Here is a 20,280-nt window from a genome sequence, read left to right on the forward strand (position 1 = left end):
CTAGAATGTCACAGTTTGTACGAAACAGGTTTTCAGTCAAATTAAATATAAGACTTTTGTATGTATGCAATTAATTAAGACGAACTGAATACATACATGTATCATTTCCAAAGATAACTTATTTATCATTTCATTCATTACACTGAGATGAGATAAGCGTTAGAAATACAGGGGAAGAAACAGTCATATGATCTTAAATTAGTTAATCACTATAGGCAATGTCCATAAGCATTGTAATTTTTCCTATGCAACTATTACAGAAATGTAATTATTACAGACACACTTACAACTGACTGCTTTAATTGCTACACCTCCCCCTCCGATACTTACGATCTCTCTAGACTTACCATAGATCTGGACTTACCATAGATCTCGACTAATCTGCAGAATTTCCCAGACTATCAAATACAAGATATAGGTGATGTATCAGTAGTAATCGTTGATTGTGAAGACTGGACAGTCAAGTACAACGGAGTTATTTTTTCACGTTTTGACTTTCTTACCTTAGAAACTTCTTTTATTTCTCGTTGGAGCACAATGTTCATGACATAAATGTTCAAATCAAAATGTCTAAGCTGGTGCATGGTGCTGTTATGTGTCACAACATAGTGTTAAATACAACGACACTTCGTTCACAAAAAAGAATTCACCTGACAAAATGTTCAGGTGAACAATGGATTCACCAGCTTTACAAAAATATGGTTTCCTTACCTAATGGTTCACAGACTCTTCGACTTGAATAGATGAATAGAAATTCATCTACTAATAGTAAGAGCTGAAAAACAGGAAGTTCATTTATTTTAAAATAGTTTTTATAGAGCTCAATTATCTCTCTCTTTGTGGTGTCTTGGAGAAGGTTTAATTGCTCAGTAAAAGCAACCCTGCTCAAGTAGGCTGGCAAACTCGAACCCCCTTGATAGGCAGCCGAGGCTCTTGATAGGTAGTCAAACAGTTTAAGACTCTCTGACACACCCCATTTAATTTGCCCCAAATCAGTTCGCTTGGAACTAGTGGTAAGTCCTAGTTCCTGGATAAAGCCCATTACTTTACTGGGATCGACTTAAAATATTTTCCTCCAATATCCTGCTGTCTGAGGCAGCCCAGAAGGATGAGTTCTACAGTGAGGTTACTGTTACAATTATTACACAGTGGAGGCTCCTCTCTTATTACTATAAAGGAGTGTGTCATGTACCTGTGACCAATTCTAAGTCTGCACATAGTCGTGCTTTCACGTCGTGTCAGACCTGGGTCGCCTCCTCACATCTGCCATAGTTTATTTCAGTTTAGTGTGGACCTCAGTTTTCCATTGATCCCGCCACTCTCAGTAGGTGACAGAAGTTATACTCTGTCTCCGGTTAGAGCTAGGAATTCGGGTTCCTGTCACTACCTCAAAGAACGAACTCTTTGCTTTACTGTCTGTTATATTGTTTCCCTCCCTACCCACATTGGCAGTGACCCTGACAAAGGTGACTATTTTATGGTCAAATGTTATTTGTTCTAAAAGCTTTACGCTTTTATGTACCAATGGGATGTCTGTCTTTATTTTTTTTAAAGCTTGCAATGCAGATTTTGAGTCAGAGCATATCATGATTTTCCTCCTGCATGATGCCTTTACAGCCAGAAGTGCATGTAAAATTGCATGTAACTCGGCCGTGAAGACGGAGCATCCATCGGGGAGTCTAAGGGAAATAGTTTTATTCCTAAAAGAGCAGGCACATACAACCGTTCCATCCATCTTGGATCCGTCAGTGTAAAAGGTACCATAATCTCCTTAGCGCTCCTGCAGTTCCCTAAAGTAGACTTGCATCAACCAATGAGGGTTCTGTGGGATTTTTATTTTAGAGACTTGGTCAATGGGTGGGATTAAATTTTGAATGGATTCTCTCATTCGAAGGCCTAACGACTGTATGAAGTAAGACCTTCGATTGTATAGTTCTACATTGGACTCAGCACGACAGAAGGGCGCATTGCACGTGCTCTGTCTTTCATGCTTATCCAGCTCCCTCTCGAGCCTTTTAGTTCTTTGTTGAGGGCTGTAGACATGGATGACTTCCTTTCGGACCTGCTAATTTTGTCGAAATGTCAGTTTACTAGGTTGGCCATTTTTGTTAAACCGTTTAGGCCGTCCCTCCGATTTTGGATACAAGGGCAGCCATTTGCACCGTATCTTTGGTCTCAAGATGGAGTAGAAGTCCCCGGGCTAATTGTCCCGTAGGTCTAGCCCTACCGGACGCGTCAGGAAATGTTACTCCCGGCTCTACATAGCCGGCTGTATTCCCGCCGGATTTCGGGTGTACCATTCTTTGCGGTGTACTTCCGATTTTGTTTTCGTCTCGCTACTAGCTTTTGAAATTTTCGAGATCACACTTGCTTAGGCCTGGTACCATTTGAAATTGTCGTGTAGACTTGTGCATCGCACTTGGAACCCTAAGGCCAGCAAAAGCGAACAAGAGCTCCCTTCTACCGGCCTGAATGAACGGTGTACACCTCGCATACACCGTTCTGTCTGTCGGGGAGTGAGGCTCGGCGTTAAACTCGTGTTTAGTTTGACGTTCACTTCTAGTGGCACGGACACTCCCGACTCGCGGACTAGAGACGCGGCCAGAGGCAGCGTATACTGGGACTCCCGCCATTTTCCTTTGATTACCAGGCTGACCATGCGGCCATTACATAAATACCTGATACCTGATAGGGGCGTGGGATAAACTCGCCTTATATGATGTCGATGTCTCCCTATTACAACTGAAGTTTTGACATGGCAGCGTCGACTTCTGCCTCGTAGGCTGGCCAGTTTGCTTTGGCGTAACTCCCATTTCCATGGACCTTTAGGGCTACACCTTTGGTCCTACATAGTGGTTTTGATTGTAGGTTAGCGGATACTAATTTGAGATCGGGCCATGATTGTGTGCCTTCTGCAGTATTGAAATGCGCTAGGGGTGTTTTTTAGCGTCCCTCGAAAGAAGAAAAGACGTTATTAGTTTGTGTGGCGTGTCTGTCCGTCCGTCCCGTTTAGATCTCAGAAACTAGAAGAGAAAATAACACTCGGACATCATGATATTTTAGATGAAAGTTCTGATGCAACGGCTATTTTTTTCTTTTCGAAAGTGAACCATCTAATTTTTTAAATTATCTATGCAAGCAGATTTTTCAAAACAATACACCACTTTTCAATGAAAACTTCAGGGGAGGTAAGTCTTTTAAAAAGGTCACAGACTTCTTCAATAATAAATCAAGCTTCATTCATAGATTCGCGCATTGGTACAAAACATTTGCATCTAAGGTCACAGTGGAAAAAGTATCAATGGATCGTTATAAAATAGATTTATTTTATTTATTAACTAACTCATGGAATAGATTGCTGATTCAAATGTTGTAAACAATAATTTTAAAACGAACTTCGTTTTAGTTAAAAGTTAAAAAAAAAGAACTACTTTTATAGCGCGTATTTTTTACCAATCCTCATTATAGGGGCCCATACTTGACAGTCTAAATAAGACTAAATAGAGCCCAGATCTAGATATATTTATGATATATATATTATAAATGTGTTAATAATTTGAACAAAATATTAATTATCTTCTGATAGCTTAGGGGTGAAGATTTATTTATTATGTAAACAGTAGTATCACATTAAGAAATGAATTGGATACGAACAGCATAGTACACCTTTATCCGGTAACAAAAGGCCTACTATTCATGATCATAACATTGGCCTAGGTCTAGTAATTTGAAAATTAAACGTGTAAATTCATACGAGTTCTAGTCTAGTTCTAGTAGATTCTACATCAAGATTCTTTATCTTGTTCTAGATCTAGATCTAGACCTAGATCTAGACTTTGATCTAACTCTTGATCTAGACTTAGATCTATTTCTAGATCTAGACTTAGATCTAGTTCTTGACCTAGATTTAGTTCTAAAACTAGGTCTAGATCTAGCTAGATTACATGTAACATGTAAATAATTTTGAATGTTTGGATAAGATTAATAATTATTATTTTACAAATTATAAGTGTACGCTAAATGAATATATGGAGATGCTGTAGCTGAGGGGTAAAGCACTTGAAACCGTGTTCGAATTCTGGTGAAGACTCTAGGTGGACCACTTCGGGGGCCGATTTTTAGTTTTTGTAACCTTGTTTTTCTTTTTGTTCTTCTTTTAGTAAGCAAAATCATGTCTCGACGGTTCGGTCACGTCATAGGCCCACTCAGGAGACTTTGCAATGAGATGACATTTTGATTATTAATATTGGTATTGCCGATCTCTAGGTCGATCTCATGTTCAAAATTCTATGAGCATAGCCAAAGGGGTTTTGATTTTAAACCCTCCTTAAGTGGGGTTTGAAGCTAAAAAAATCTCTTCAATATAAAAAAAACAAATTACGCACTCAAAATGCTATGAGCGTTTAAACGCCTCTTCAGAGGGGTTTGATGCTAAAAAAAAAACCTTTTCAAAATAAGTTTAAAACCCATTCAGATGATTTTGAGTTTAAAATCACTTACAGAGATTTTTGAGGTTGAAAACCTCTCTCTTCAATATTATTTTATAGCAAACTACAGTCACCAAATTCTATGACCGTAGCTAAATGGGGTTTTGAATTTAAAGAGATTTTTTAGTTTAAAACCCCTCAACAGATGATTTTAACGATAAAACCTCCCTTTTCGATATGAAATCTAAAGCAAACTACAGTCACCTAATTCCAAGAGCGTAAGTCAAGAGACGTTACAAATTTCTACCAGTCGCTGGGCGCCATTAATAAAGTGCAATTAATAGTCATCTGCCGAAATAAAAAAAAAAACACTAAATGTGGCTCAACAAAGATGGCTAAGACGGATTTCAGGAGTTAGTTAAAGAGATCGGGTCTAAATCAAGGAAATCCTAAGCCGAACTGGGAGTCGACCCTTTAGTAAGTTTGTGAAAGAGCGTTGCATGAGGTTTCGGGACATGTTCTCCGACAACATGAATTACGCATAATAAGAGTTGTGATGACATCCTAGTACAACACTTTCATAGAGGTCTTAGAGCATGTGGAATGAGACTTCAGACATTGCCAGTGACAGATTTTTGTGGAAACAGCTTGTCGCCAAATACACCGAACGGCGCCGGAAGGTTTAAGTCAGTAAGAATAGCAGATTAAGTTTTTGAAATAAAACTTTTAAATAGCAGGATAATGCACTGTAGATAAATAAATTTAGCGCTACTTTCATGCTTATAGCATGCTCAGAGCGTAATGGTCCGATCTCATTTGTGGACCAGTGGGGGGAGGGAAATAGTGCTTGGCGGTGCTGGGGGAGCTCCCTTGCTGACAAGGACGGAAAGTCTACAATTTTTCCACTAACTCTAAGAAGAACCTATTCTAGAGAATAATGAACGTCTTCCGAAAGAATGAAGGTTCAGAATGTAATAAACATTAATTATGTACAATCACAAACATACACACACACACATATATATGTTTAAGCTGAACTTCTGGCAAGCAGCAGATAGTTTGTCAACCAGGAACTGAAGCTGAATATCAGAATCAGCCACAATAGCTGCATCATCAGCATACAGTAGTTCCCAGATAAGTATCCTCTTAACCTTGGTTTTTGCCCGCAGCCTTGATAAATTAAATAGTTTTTTAGAGGATCTTCTATGGAGAAACACACCTTCGTTTATGTCGTTGTACGCATGATGCAGTAGACTGGAGAAGAATATGCCTAACAGAGTAGGTGCGAGCACACATCCCTGCTTGACACCACTGCAAACCTCAAAAGGTGCTGATTGGGCTCCATTGAATTTGACAGTACATTTCGTTTCCTCATGAAAGCACTCAATGAACTTCAGTAGTTTGGGAGGGCAACCTATTTTCCTCAGGAGATTGAAAAGGCCACTTCTGCTGACCATGTCAAAAGCTTTAGTCAGATCAACAAAAACGATGTAAAGGGGTCTGTCTCTCTCTCTGAATTTGTCCTGTAGTATTCGTAGAGAGGATATCATGTCTATAGTGGATCTACCACTCCTGAATCCACACTGAGACTCTGGGTAGACTCTAGAAGCTATCACTTGCAGCATGGATAGTGACACTCTAGCAAAGATTTTGCCAACTATACTATAATTGTTGCAGTTACTCCGGCTTAAACATTAGTCAAAGCAAGACTAACACAAACACTTCACCTCAAGTAAAAATTAAAGGCCAGCCACTAGAAGTTGTGGATCATTTTTGCTATCTCGGCTCCATTATATCCAACAACACTCTACTTGATAAAGACATTAACAATGGGATAGCCAAAGCAATGGCCACCATGTCACGTTACAGAAAAAAGTGTGGGACAATATATTGCTGACTAACAATACTAATTAGCTCTTTGGCTCCGGAATTAATTCGGAATTATTTGCCACTTTTGGATGGAATTAATTTTTCCGCAATTTCAGAGTGTGCTACTTTGCTTCGATATAACTTGTATAACTTTTTTATTTATTATTGGAAAATAATAAACTTGATATAGAATTAAAGAGAAATGGATGCTCTTTCCATTATGTTTTCTAATTTGCAAATTATGTTGTTTTTGTAATTTTGGGTTTTGAATATAAAAATTAAAAATGAAAAACTCACCAACTGACATTGAAAATATCCATCCAAGTGCATGTTTAAAGAAATTTATTGTTCAAATTGAATTGAAATAGCTTTTTTTCTCATTTTTATCCATTTGTTTACAGAACACCACAGAAGAAACAGCAATAGGTGCAAAAAATAATAAACTGGAACTAATAATCCAATGTCACTACTTTAACGAAAAAGCCCATAAAAAAAGCAACACTCTTGGAACAAAACACTTTTACCCTAAAACTAGTCCAACTGTACAGCATATATATATTTATAGTATTTTCTTCTAAAGTTCTTCATGTACTTAGTATATAAATATTCCTTCTAGTTGTGATATTCATGGAAGCAGTCAATATGAATGTGTGGGTTCGACTCCCATCCAGCGCAAACATAAACCGTTCTCCCTGACCCAAAGTGTTTACATACTCTGTCTTTCTGTATAGTTATAGGTCTCCATTCTCTGAAAATGGATCTTATTCTAGCAGGGGTGTTCCATTTAATCCTATGGTCAGCATAGCTACTTATTTTGCTAACACGACTATCAACAATGTGATTGTCAATGAAAAAAACATTCCATCTCAATAGATGCAGTGCTGACTAAGTCTAGGTTGACAACCCAATTTCTTGGTGGAACAAATCTGAAATTAATCTGTTTCAGTGCCTAGATGATAAATCTAGAGATCTACATCTATCTGATTAGATTTAGATCTAGATAATGTAGAGACAGCTAAACTAGTTCTAGATCTACATTGAACATTAGCTGGGGGTGGAGCTGCTTCATCAGCTGATAAACTTCATCATTACTAGACCTAGAGCCTAGGTCTAGACCTATAAATTAATTTACTAGATCTAGATCTATATAATTAGATTTATCAATATCACCATCAGATGAAACAAAAACACTGTCATCTGAATTCTTATACTTCTTTATCAAAGAAATATTTAGATCTACAAAGTTTATATGGCCTTGGTTGAAGCTCCATGTTAAAAAAAAAACACGCACACAGAAAAAATAAATGTCATCTCTTTACAAACTTCGTACAAAATAAAAACACGTTAAATGAAGGACATTCCGGATGTTTAGCAAAGGGAAACTATTCTAGATAAAAAATTAAGCAATAAAAAACATGAATCGGAGAAATTGAAACGAAAAAAATAAATTTTAAATAGCCGATGCCATCAGCGTTGGTTCGACCTTTTTCCCCTTTTTTAAAGTCAACGTCCTGTGCGTTGGTCCGGAGCCAAAGAGCTAAAGCCCTAGTCTACCGGACCTGTGTGTTGAGCACCTTGCTATACGGAAGTGAAACTTGGTCAACTTACTCATGACAGGAAAAAAAGCTGAATGTCTTCCACCTCCGATGCTTAAGGCGGATCTTTAAAATAAGGTGGCAAGATAGGATAACCAATTAGGAAGTGCTACAAAGAGCAGGGTGCCAGGACATCCACTCATCCAGCAGCAGACGCCTTGGCTGGCTTGGCCACGTTCGTAGAATGAAAGTAAATCGACTTCCACAAGACATTCTGTATGGCGATCTAATAGAAGGCAGGAGAGCCGCTGGTCGCCTACTTTTACGTTATACGGATGTATGCAAACGCGACATGAAGCTCTTCAAAATCGACACAAGCAGCTGGGAAAAAGTAGCACTGGATAGATCTACATGGAGAGAGAGCATAAAGGAAGGGACTCGGATTGTAGATGCCATACACTACAGAAGCAGAAAGAAGGGTGATAATGAAACGGTGCCTGGTAATCTCATATGCCCAACCTGTGACCGCAGCTGTGTATCAAGGATTGGCCTCTTTAGTCACACAAGAAGTTGCAAAGGGAAAAGATCATCTCTCGCGACGTAAAATGCCACACCTCACCACCCGAAAAAAATCCTGGCTACGCCCATTAAATGGGTAACTGATATTTTACGCCCTCTTTCTGTATTTCGAGGTTGATAAGCCCGTTCACCTGTTAGGTTACCATTATGCACCGGCAATGTGGAGCATTTTAATGCAGTATAATCGATATAACTTGGCTTCCGAAATGAGGGTTTTGGGTTCAAATCCTGGTGAAGACTGGGATTTTGAATTTCGGGATTTTAGGGCGCCTCTGGTGCACCTAGCTCTAATGGGTACTTGACATACGTTGGGGAAAAAATAAAGGCGGTTGGTCGTTGTGCATGACACCCTCGTTAACCGTGGACTACAGAAACAGATGACCTTTACATTATCTGCCCCATAGATCGCGAGTTCAGAGAGGGGTACTTTACTTTACAATAATTGGTGAGACTGGAGTTTTTTTGTTTATGTAAGAGTCTCTTTCAAAATTGCTACATCGATTGTTCTCTCATGAAAGAGTCTGGTTAGCTCAAGCACTTTCGGATTAACCCGCATATGTTCAATTGCAAAATCGTATATGTAGTTAATTGGCTCAGTTCCTGTGGTGGGTTGGATTCCACTATTGTCAGTGAGGGTGTTTTAGGAGCCAATGTCTCACGTCACTAACGCGTTTCCATTCAGTTGGTTTGTGGCTGAAGTCCATCAACCATTTCCGAATAGTAACCCTAAAAAAGGTACGAACGTAGTGTTTGTTGAAGAGATTACTTAGGAGAAATATTAATTCACTTCGCGCGGCCTGACATTTTCTCCGAGATCGAGGCCGCGGGGCGGAGTATATGATTTTTTATGCCCACTTCTGAGGCTCACTATCCGCCTCGCAGAGCCTGTTTGGGTCTGCTCGTGCCTGCTTTTTTTTTTTTGAACCTAAACTTTTCATATAACTGTATGGTGAAGGCCGTTGGTGGACTAAGCTGGTTTTCTTGTTTGATGAAGGCCGTTGGTGGCCTAACCTAGTGCTCTTGTTTGGTGAAGGCTGTTGGTGGCCTAAGTTAGTGCTATTGAGTTGCAATGCGCATGGCTTACATTGTGTCACCATTTGGGAGCACGTGAACTGCCTTGACCGTCACTACCAACTAACATTAGGTAAAGACAGTTTCCTGTAGGAGATTCCGACCAACCCTCGAGCTGATGTCCAGAGTTATCGGCTTTTCATAGAAACCGTGGTCTCCTTCTTATAGTTGCCCCGTGGTCTTAAAGGGTGGAGGCTGGACATAACACTTTGAATGCGTTTTACACCTGCTGACTAGTCATCCGTAGCGAGCAACCAGTATGCTTGGCCACTTTGGGAAGAGAAGTTTACGCGGCGACCAGAAATAGGTGGTACTGGAACGTTGCACTCTCGAGGAACAAACTAGCCTGTTGTAGTAAATCATCATTTACAATCTGTGGTTTCCAAACTTTTTTGTCTCTTTGCGATGTTTTCAAGTTTTCGGTAGACCCCCTGCTTAGCTAATTATGCATTTTGAAAAACCATAAACTTCAAATGTGATTTTTCGACAGTTTCCTAAGTCGTATATATTTATTTAACCTGCTAACCACTGTCAAAAAACGTAAAATCATACTCTATGGCAACATCACAAGGTCCTCAGGGCTAGCAAAGACCTTCCTTCAGGGAACAGTGTCAAGAAGATGATGAAGAGGAAGACAGAGAAAGCGATGGGAGACAACATTAAAGAATTGACAGGCCCTTCGGTGAATAAAGTTCTATCAAAGGACAGAGAGGAATAGAAAAAGACGGTTGAAGGATCTTGTGGGTGTGGTGCCCTAACTGTCCGAAATTTCAGCCCAACAGACTAAGACAGTGATGCCCAAAATACGGCCCGCGTGCCAGTTCCGGCCCGCGACTTGGTTCCATCCGGCCCGCCGAAATGTCGACACAAAGTATATAAAATCCTCTATTCCCCCCCCCCCCCCCAAGAAGGTATAAAAATGTCTCTTTACCTACCTTAGGGCCATCAATTTTACTCCGATTGATTGGTACCATCAATCGTTTTTGAGACTCTTAATGTAGAATTTATCTGTAAAAAAAATTACTTTTTTGGGAGAACATGATAATAAGCCATATTTTTGAGTTGTAAATAAAGTCTGACTGTTGTTTTTTTAAAACGCAAATAGCAAAACAAATATGACGCCATTTGAATAAAAAGATTGTTAAACTACGTCTAGAGATTGGAAGATTAATGTTAATATTTATCAAAAAGAGTCAAGAATATGAGTCGTTGGTAAAGCTAGCTACACTGTTGCTTAAATTTTTAGTAGAGAAATGAAGCCGTTTTCAGACGCATGAAAAAAAAGATACTAATATCCCATTAATGAATGTAAGGGCTAGATCCATGGGTTTCTAATCAAGTAGTTTCAGGTCAATTTCGTTTCATTTTTGTACCTTTCCTTTATGTGACCCGCGACACCAGTGTCGGAAATTAGAATGGCCCGCAGGTCGATTTATGTTGGGCATCACTGAACTAAGAGATAGGTGAAGGTGAAGTTAAATGTGAACCTGGCCTAACTGATGAATTGATCAACTTGTTATGTAAAGGGTCAATCTCTCATTCAAAGTCTCTATAAATAAAACTTTTCCCTTAAAAAAACAACAACAAAAGAATCTTTTCACTTTTGCAATGTGTACCATTGGCACCTGCAGTTCTTGTGTATAATATGAAACACTAGTTATTAATTGTAGTTTTAAATTATATTACATTTATATGCATACTAAATAGATTTGTTATTTAAAAAAAAAATTTTGTAAATGTAGTTAGTTAGTATGACAATAATTATTTAACTCAGTAATACAAATTAGAAAAATGACTATTGACAATAACCCTAAAACTGTTTGCATAAATGTGTTACAAATATGGTAAATAGTATCCCGTTTATGTTACTACTAATAGTGAATAGTTGTAAAAAAATGGGGTATTTTATTAAAAAACTGCTTGCAAGGTTAAAAAAAATTTTAATTAAATTTTTCACTTTCTGAAAAGAAAAAGTAGCCGTTGCATCAGAGCTTTGAAAGGTCTAAAATATCATGATGTCGTATTTTCAATATCTTTTCCAGTTTACGAGATCTGAACGAGGCAGACGGACAGACAGATCACACAAAACTAATAGCGGCTATTCCCCTTTCGGGGGCCGCTAAAAATAAACCTTATTAGTTGGCTGCTTAATAAAACTATAATATTAGGCTTCAATTTAGTTAGGTTTAATATTAAACCTTCTCGGATAGTGATGTCCAGTATTTTTTTATTAGAAGATGGGGAACCTTGCTGAAACCTTTCTCCACTAGATATGAAGATGCAAAAATAATTAGAAACTATCTGGTGATATTCTATTATTTATTAAAAGTATCAGGTTTCATCTTTTTAAAGCAGGAAGATATCCTTTTTATTTGACTTTAAGATCTTCATTAGTACTTTTTAAATCAGTTCTTCTTGTAATCCATGTCTTCTATAACATTGTTAAAAAGAAAAAAAATATTGTCAAACGTAAGACATTCGACCACTATCACACCACCATCATGTGAAGGAGCAATGGATGAACGTTTTCGGCAAAGAACAGTTCTGATTGGATTTCTTGATTGATAATAAAATAAACATATGCCAATAATAATGCTTCATTACCAGGCAAAGTCAAGTCGTCCAGCTTTATAGAGAAATAGGTTTACAGCTTTCAATGTCATGACCTATTTCATCAATCCGTTTTGAACTGTATTGTTACTTACATGAATTCTTTGTTATTACCGGTATATAAAAACAGGTTTGTGTAAAACAGTTCTTAAAACTTTATTCAGTGGTTGGCAAAATCAATTTTTAATCTATAGTGAGCGTTTTTTCTCAATTGGGTATAAGTAGAAATATCGTAAGACGCTCGTAAACCTCTTTGTGCTTGAAGCGAACATGTTGTCCACTCAACGTCTACTCTAAATTTTATCTTTCATTGTTTGAAGTATTTCAAGTCTTGATTTATTTTATCAAATGATCGTTGTCATCATCTCAAAAGATCTTCAATCTTAGATGGTTTCATGATTATTTAAATTTTTGCTGCGTAAAAGGCACATAGATAATGAAGGCAAGAATGAAGCCAAATTTAAAATAATCACTAAACACTAAGCTGTCTACATATCTTTTTGGATTCGTTCATTTTTTAAATAATTTTCATTTTGTTTCTATGTAGACAGCTTGGCACCCTATGCACTGGAGGACCCAAGTTTAAGTCTAACTAACTAAGCTATTTAAACAAGATATTTACATTTGAAAAATAAAAAAAAAGTCATTCAAATAACAGGGTTGACCGGCTCAAAAGAGATACACTATCGTAGACCCAACAGCAGATGCAGGAAAAGATAAGAGCGTCGTTGCAGACAATTCAGCTAGAATGGGTCTTACCATAAACAGAGGGAAGAGCAAGGTGTTCAAGATAAAGGCATCCAACAATACACCCATTACAGTCCAAGGCGAGGAGCTGGAAGAGGTGAAAATCTTCACATATCTCGGCAGTATCCTAGACCACCATGGAGGAACAGATGTCAGAACCCGCACTTGTAAAGCTCGAGCAGCCTTTCATCAGCTGAAGAACACCTGAGGATCTAAGGAAATAAGCACCAACACCAAGATTAGGCTCTTTAACACCATTGTTAAGTCAATACTACTTTATGGAGCAGAGACCTGGAGAACCACCATCACCACCATGAAAAAAATCCAACTATTCATCAATACTTGCCTGAGGAAGATTCTTATGATCAGCTGGCCAGACAAGATCTCAAATGAGGAACTGTGGCAAAGAACAAAGCAGCAGCCCATTAAAGTAGATATCCTTCAGAGACGCTGGAGATGGAAGGTCACACCCTTCGTAAGCCTGCATTCAACATAAACAAGCAAGCCCTAACCTGGAACCCCCCCCCCCCCCCAAAGAAAGAGGAAGAGAGGACGGTCAAGAAGGGACCACAGGCAGAGATGACGATGACGATCGTAGATCCCCATTTACATGTCTTAGACCCCTAATTCATGTTTTCACTCTCGTAAACTCCTTGGAAGTCGTCATACGTCATAGACCCCTGGGGGTCTATATAGACCACGTTGGGAATCACTGCATGAACAATATATTGTCTAGTCGGGTCCATCAATCTTCTAATATTCACTAAATCCCTTTACGATAACCTTTCTTCCATTACAAGTTGTATTTGGATTTCATTATATCAATAGGCCTTATTTTGAAAACTTTTTGAAAAATTATTATTTTATATTTACTCTTATTTTTTTTATTTTAGGAAATTTCCAAACTACAGGCAGTAAAGTGGCAGGTCAATCTTGTCTGTATGATTTCAACAGCAATAATAGCCACCACAGTGGACGCTTTTTCTCGCCATTTTACCCACAACATTATAGACCGAATGCTTCTTGCAGATATCGATTTTTCGCTCGTCCAGGAGAGCGCGTGAAAGTCATATTTTCCAATGTACAGTTACATCACATTGATGCAAGGTGAACATTCCTTTGGTTAGATTATTTAGAACTTGGAATAATTGTAGCAGTTTCAAGTAGAAAGCATGAATTAGTAAAATTACACATTATTTATTATTAATTGACCATCACATAATGTCACTTAATATCGTTTGGAACTAAGTTTGTTATTTTTTACATCACACCCCGGTAACTGCAAGACAAAAATAATATTTGAACAAATAAATATTTGAAACGTTTAATTGTCTTTGAATGACCAGAGTATAATCCTACATGTATTACGTTTTAATTCCATTCAATAATTCATTTTGTCTTTTTATTTTTATTTTATACAGTGATCCATATCCAAGGTAATGACCAAGCCTTGGAGTCAAGTATGTATGACATCAACATAGGGAATATGGTACTTGGTAGAACACTCTACACAGTATCTCTAAGTTTCTTCCATTTACCTCTTAACACATTATTGATTCGATGTGTAGAGTAACAATCCTGGAGTTAATTATTAGATCTATTGAAAGTTTGCTTGCCTCAAGAAAATCCTTAACAACTATTAAAAGCATTTTCTTATGACTGATGCCATACATATCTGAGCTCATGACATGGTTACATTTCAATCTATGTGCTTTCATCTACTAACATTCTAATTTCGTTCCTAAATAATCCAAATGGAAACGGTTGAAACTGGTGCACCTGATGGTTTAAATTTTGTTTTTTTTAGAAAGAATCTGATAACATGATTAGTTTCTCAGCATGCCAAAAAGTGATTTGGTTTATGAATCGGAATGATTAGAGAAAAATACGCGAAATCTACTCATTCATACGTCTCTAACACTAATTTGTATTTTTAGTGTTGAGAGGAAAGGACTTATTGCTTTATGTTTTAATTTTTTTTTTATGAATTCACGCGTGGTGAGTCCCATGTTCAGGGCCGGTCCTAACAATAGCGGGACCCTATGCGTAACTGATTGCGCTGGGCCTAGTCTGAGTGGGAATAAGGATAATAAGCGAAAATTAAGATTTTTTATTCAAAAAAAAAATTCGACTTTACTAAGTACAAAATTGCGATCAAATTAACTTTACTTTACGAACCTTGCAACCTATGGCATATTTATATGCCAGTAACTATAAAAGTAAATAAAGTATTGTAGCTTTCGATTAAGGTGAGAATTCGCCCGATTATTACATTTTATTACATGAAAGCTGACAATGCCTTTTTTCTTTTATCACGCGTAGGATTGGCGTTTTCCGCAATGAATGACGCCCACAAATGACAATTTTGTCTATTTTTCAAGAGATTTGTATGAGTTTTCAGGAGATTTCCAGGAATTTTTCGTATATATTTTGCAATTTAATAATTACACCTAGAAGTAGCGTGGGGCCTATGAAAGCGCGGGGCCCACTGCGACCGCATAGATTGCGGTGGCCTAAAACCGGCCCTGCCCATGTTAATACCAATCCGCTAAATACATTTCTTAAATTATTGCTGATGGCTGCCTGGTCGTGCGGCTTGGGCGCTGGACTGTCGTTCGGATTTATCGACGGTCGAGGGTTCAAACCCTGCCCGCTCCCATCCCCCGTCGTCCTGCGGGAGGTTTGGACTAGGAAGTAAACTATCTTCAACTCTGAAGGAACATCCGAAACATGTTAAACATTTTACAAAAAAAAAAAAAACTGAAGAATAACCGAAAGGGATACAAGTGAATATTGATATGATATATACAAGTTACAAGTTAACACTTTGGTTGGCAAAAAGGAAGAACTCAATACTGTGAAGAGACGAATGCTGAGCTGGTTTGGTCCTATTCTAAGACTTGACTTACTGTCAAAAGTTGTCCTTCAAGGTACAGTGGAGGGAGCACGAAGAAGGGCTCATCCAAAGAACTCTCTGGACAATGTAAAAATAAATCTCTTGATATCCTGCTGACCGGGAAGAATGGAGAATCTGTTTTTCTTTAAACGGATAGCTTTCAAATAGTTCAAATTCATTCATTGCGTGGCCATTCGGTATGCGTCCCATTGGTCTCGAGTTTGAACCATACATCACATTTACTGCCCGGCGAGCTCTGAGCTCAGATTTAAATACTCTTTCTGATGGAATGTCTGCAACCATAAATGTTCAAACCTAGTTTAGTTTTTTTTTAATTTTCGATACAACCCAAATTTATTATCAACTTGTGAACCACTCATCATAATTTTTAGTATTCTTCAACTCTGTAAAACAAATAAAAACAATAAATTAAATATCTTTGGGAGTGACATGCTAAGAATGTATCACTGTACAGAATTTACTTGTATAATGAGAGGTACATTATACAAGTAAATTCTGTACAGTGATACATGCTTAGCAAGAGAAGAAAAAAGTAAAATTATTATCTTTTCAAATGGCAATATTTTGTATTGCTATATAAATCAATGGGACATCGTTGTTGATTCTCTTTTACATTTCTTATTATTGTCATTTATTTTGTAATCAGTACCAACGTATGCAAAAATATCTTACTACTTCACCATTTTTTTGTTCATCAGTATTAAGTCAGACCCAAATGTGGATAACTTGTTTCTTGACAGTCATTTGTCTCCCTTAAGTCCAACCTTTAAACATAGATCGCTTTTTACTAGATCTTTAGCAGTCTCCAGCTAGTAGATCTAAGAAAATAAGAAACTTAATACCGTATGTCTTTATGAAAGGTTTCTTTGAAGGTTTGCATCTCTGAACACTATTTTATGGCAATATCACCAGAGACTAGAAGATTGGTGGCATCATATAACTCTAACGTTTGCACTGGGCATTGACGATTTTCTAAGGACATGATATCTGACAATTAATTGAGAAACAATGACATCGATAGTTTGGTAAAATACATTGATTTTGAAAATCTACTTTTGAATCTTGAATTTTATTTTCACTGTAATTATTATGGTAGGCTCATGAAATTGCATTTTAACTTTCGCAATCGTGGAGAGCAAAAAAAAAAAAAAAAAACAACCTTGAGCTACATCAGCAGACTCTTTTGTTTACACTCTAAAAATCATTTCTCAAAATGACTTTCTTCATTCTAGATAGTCTTCAGTTAACTTTCTTCTCTATCGAGATCTTGCTGCTCACGTTCCAACATTTTGGACAGAACGTTGATTGCGCTTACAATTTTGTATTCAACAATAAGCAAAACAATAATATCGAATGGTTTTAATTTTCCATAATTGCTGCAGCTTTCCTTTGAAAAACAAAAAGTAATTTGTGTTAACAGCTTAAGTACATTAAAATACCCGTATCTCATTACTGTTAGAGCAACATTCCTTTACCACCTGGCGGGCAAATTTTGTTGAGTGTTCTATATTGGATTCAAGAAGCGCCCATCTTGAAAAAACAACCAAAATTTACATATTCTTAGAAATCTGACAGCCTACGGAATAATTCGAAATTTAAAAAAAACAAGTTTTAGTTGTGGTTACAACAGTGAACATAGTTATGCTCAAATGGCTGCTTTTGATTAAACAATCTCTGAAGGCCATTGTAGGCCTATCTATTCATATTGGAAGCTTAAGCATCGCAGTTTAATTTAATGATAAATGGTGATTATTCATTACTTGGAGCATAACCAATTCTGCAGACTTGTGGTTTTCATAAATATGAAATGAAAATAAATGAAATGGAAATGACTATGATTGCTATTTCTTTGGGTCATCGGAGATTACGAAACAATATCTTAAAATCATGCTAATTTGATTCTAATTTTTAAAATATATTGAACGCTGTAAACAATTATACAGAACAAGATTATACAGACAGTTTGTGTTACCACTTAAAAAATCAGAGGCGGCCCTCATCGGATCTGCCGATTGGCAATGAATATGCAAAACAAATATTATTGATTTTTATTGTCTAAAGTAATAAAATTTCAAAGAATTATTTGGCGTTTCTTGAAAACTGAATAACCTATAATCTATAAGAGACTTTTAGACCTTTTGGCATGAAAGCTAAATGTAAATATTAGAGAAACAATTTTAGATAATCTTTTGGCATTGTTATTTTAGTTTAAAAAAAAAATGAATAGCTGTGATGGCCCTCGTGTATTGCTTGTAGGTGTGGTTCGTTTGGTGTCTAGGGAATGATTATTTCTGGGTTATCAAAGATATATCGGAAACAGGCACTCATCAAATAGACAATAGAGAATTAATGATTTACTAGATATTTATTTACACAAAATATATAGAACAATAAATGGGGGGGGGGGAGTTATCATATCTCTAAGTAATATTTAATCATCGCTCTTTGCACGTTATGAGAGAGTGTATGTGTCACTTTGTCCTCGAACTTATCTGAGTGTCCTGTAAGCGTTGTAGCTGGCTGTGCTCCTAGGTGGAGGTCTTGCAGGCACAGAGTTAAAAAGGCTGGCAACTAACGCGATATATACAATTATACAGGTTTATTATACAAAGAAAAAGATTAAGGGGTAATGCTTAACAGTGGGCTGGGATGAGATCTAGTATATATATTGGTCATCATAAGATGTTAAGAGCCAAGTGGTCCGAGTGTCATTAGGCTTTTCTTTCTTAGCTTGTTAGTATTCGGTGCTGCCGTAAGGAGACTGGTGTGGCTGGTGCTGACGCTGTCAGCTGGTGGGTTGGAGTAGTAGGTCCAGGCCGTGGGCAGTCCAACTGTTTCTAGGGGCAGGGATCAGCTGCGGCTACTGTCAGCGAAGCAAGTGACGAGTCTTTTGCGAGCGTTATCGTTTCGACTCTGATGAAGTATGAGCAAGGCTGAGGTATCAGCAGAGAGGTTGTTGAGTCAACAAATGCAGACTACCTATGTATACAAAAGCTGCAATGATAGAATGGAGAAGCTGGTTAGCATTAATGACACCACTGGGATGTAGATGCCTTTCTGAGAAATGCTAATATCATAAAGAAACTATAAGCTAGTTTCATAAATTAAGGTAGCTAACAAAAAAAAAGTGTATCCCATCAAGAGGAATAACTATTAAGAGATAATCCCATAAGGGAATTAAAAAATAGTAATAAGGTTCTATAAGTAATGTTCACCAGTCACGGTGAATTGCAGTTACATAAATAAGATGAAAAATAGGGGAGATCAACGAGTAATACTCGCCCATGCTTTCACATAAGTATACATGGTTGGGACAAAGTCTCCAAACTAGAGTAAATAAATAAGCATGATTTACCAAAGTAATATATTTTGGTCAACATATCCAAAAATATAGATGTAATGGGGTATACATACAAAAAACTAAGGGATTCCTTACAAAGGAATGAAATTCAAATACTCGGTAATACGACATGTTACAGAAATGCTATGCCAAGGAGTTAATCAATAATAATATGGTAAGGGCTCGTGGTGAGCGATAATTTATCAGAGATAAATTAATAATAGCTAAAGAGCTAAGTACATGTGAGAATTAGTGAAATATATTCTAGTCTAGATAAAGGGGGTGACTTTGAGTATTTAGCCACAAAAGTCATAATTTTAAATTATGAAGATAAAATCAGATCCACTTACATTGTTCATGATAAGAAATACACAAATATATACACAAATAATGTAGTAACTAAATGCATAAATATATACACAATTAAGTAAAATGGTTCTCAAGCACTATATTAAGATACATACCACCAATCCAAAGTAAACGAAAAGGGAATAATAATGTGTAGAACTCAAAGACGGGAGAATAATCGACTCTAAATCGGGTCTCGAGAAGAAATGATCTCGGATCACAAGGTTTGTGATAAAGGATGGAAAGAGCGGTGGGGCGATAAGCCGACAATGTGAGAGAAAATCGAGAGAAAAGTCCCCGTTTGATCGAGTCGAAAGTTTCCCGGGGAGAGACGTTGCGTAAAGGCGTGAAGTGGGAGATCAGGAAACTCAAGAGGTTGGTTCGCTGATGTCCCTTTGTCTTCCCGAACAGGTTGTGAGAGAAGGTGAAAGGGAGATGACCACGGCTTGACCAGAGCAAGGAAGATTACGTCTGAGGCGTCGATGAGTTAGCCCTTTGAAATGACCAGCCACTCCCGAGGAGGGAGAGTCAGCAGGGATAAGCGTTACCTGGCGTGGAGGAGGGGACAGGTCCCGACCACCGTTCGTCCACATTGGTCCAGTGAACAGGAGGAGGGGCATCTTGGTTGGACGTTTAACCAGCTTGGTCAAGGTGAGGGTATTCCTGTCAAGAGTTTAGTGTCGGATGTGTCAAGAGGGAAATGTAAGTGTGACATCAGTGCCTAGTAGGGGGCTGGATTGGAGGGGCGGTGGTGGTATTTTAGTGCTCGATGGGCTAAGTTTGCGAAAATTAATGATGAATAGAATAAATAAAATAATTAAATGCTTGGACCTAAGT

The 20,280-nt window shown here is 37.6% G+C and overlaps 1 protein-coding gene across 1 annotated transcript in view; it reads left to right on the plus strand.

Moving 5' to 3' along the window:
* The window catches only part of LOC106059857 (suppressor of lurcher protein 1-like), a 266,518-nt gene that overhangs the window by 63,715 nt on the left and 182,523 nt on the right, over nt 1–20,280 (plus strand). The window contains exons 6-7 of the mRNA XM_056031426.1: nt 13,732–13,945; nt 14,260–14,274. Coding sequence (XP_055887401.1) covers nt 13,732–13,945; nt 14,260–14,274 — 229 coding nt within the window. The remainder of the gene's footprint in view (nt 1–13,731; nt 13,946–14,259; nt 14,275–20,280) is intronic.

The sequence above is a fragment of the Biomphalaria glabrata genome, chromosome 6 (genome assembly GCF_947242115.1).
Source record: "Biomphalaria glabrata chromosome 6, xgBioGlab47.1, whole genome shotgun sequence".
Lineage (NCBI taxonomy): Eukaryota > Metazoa > Mollusca > Gastropoda > Planorbidae > Biomphalaria > Biomphalaria glabrata.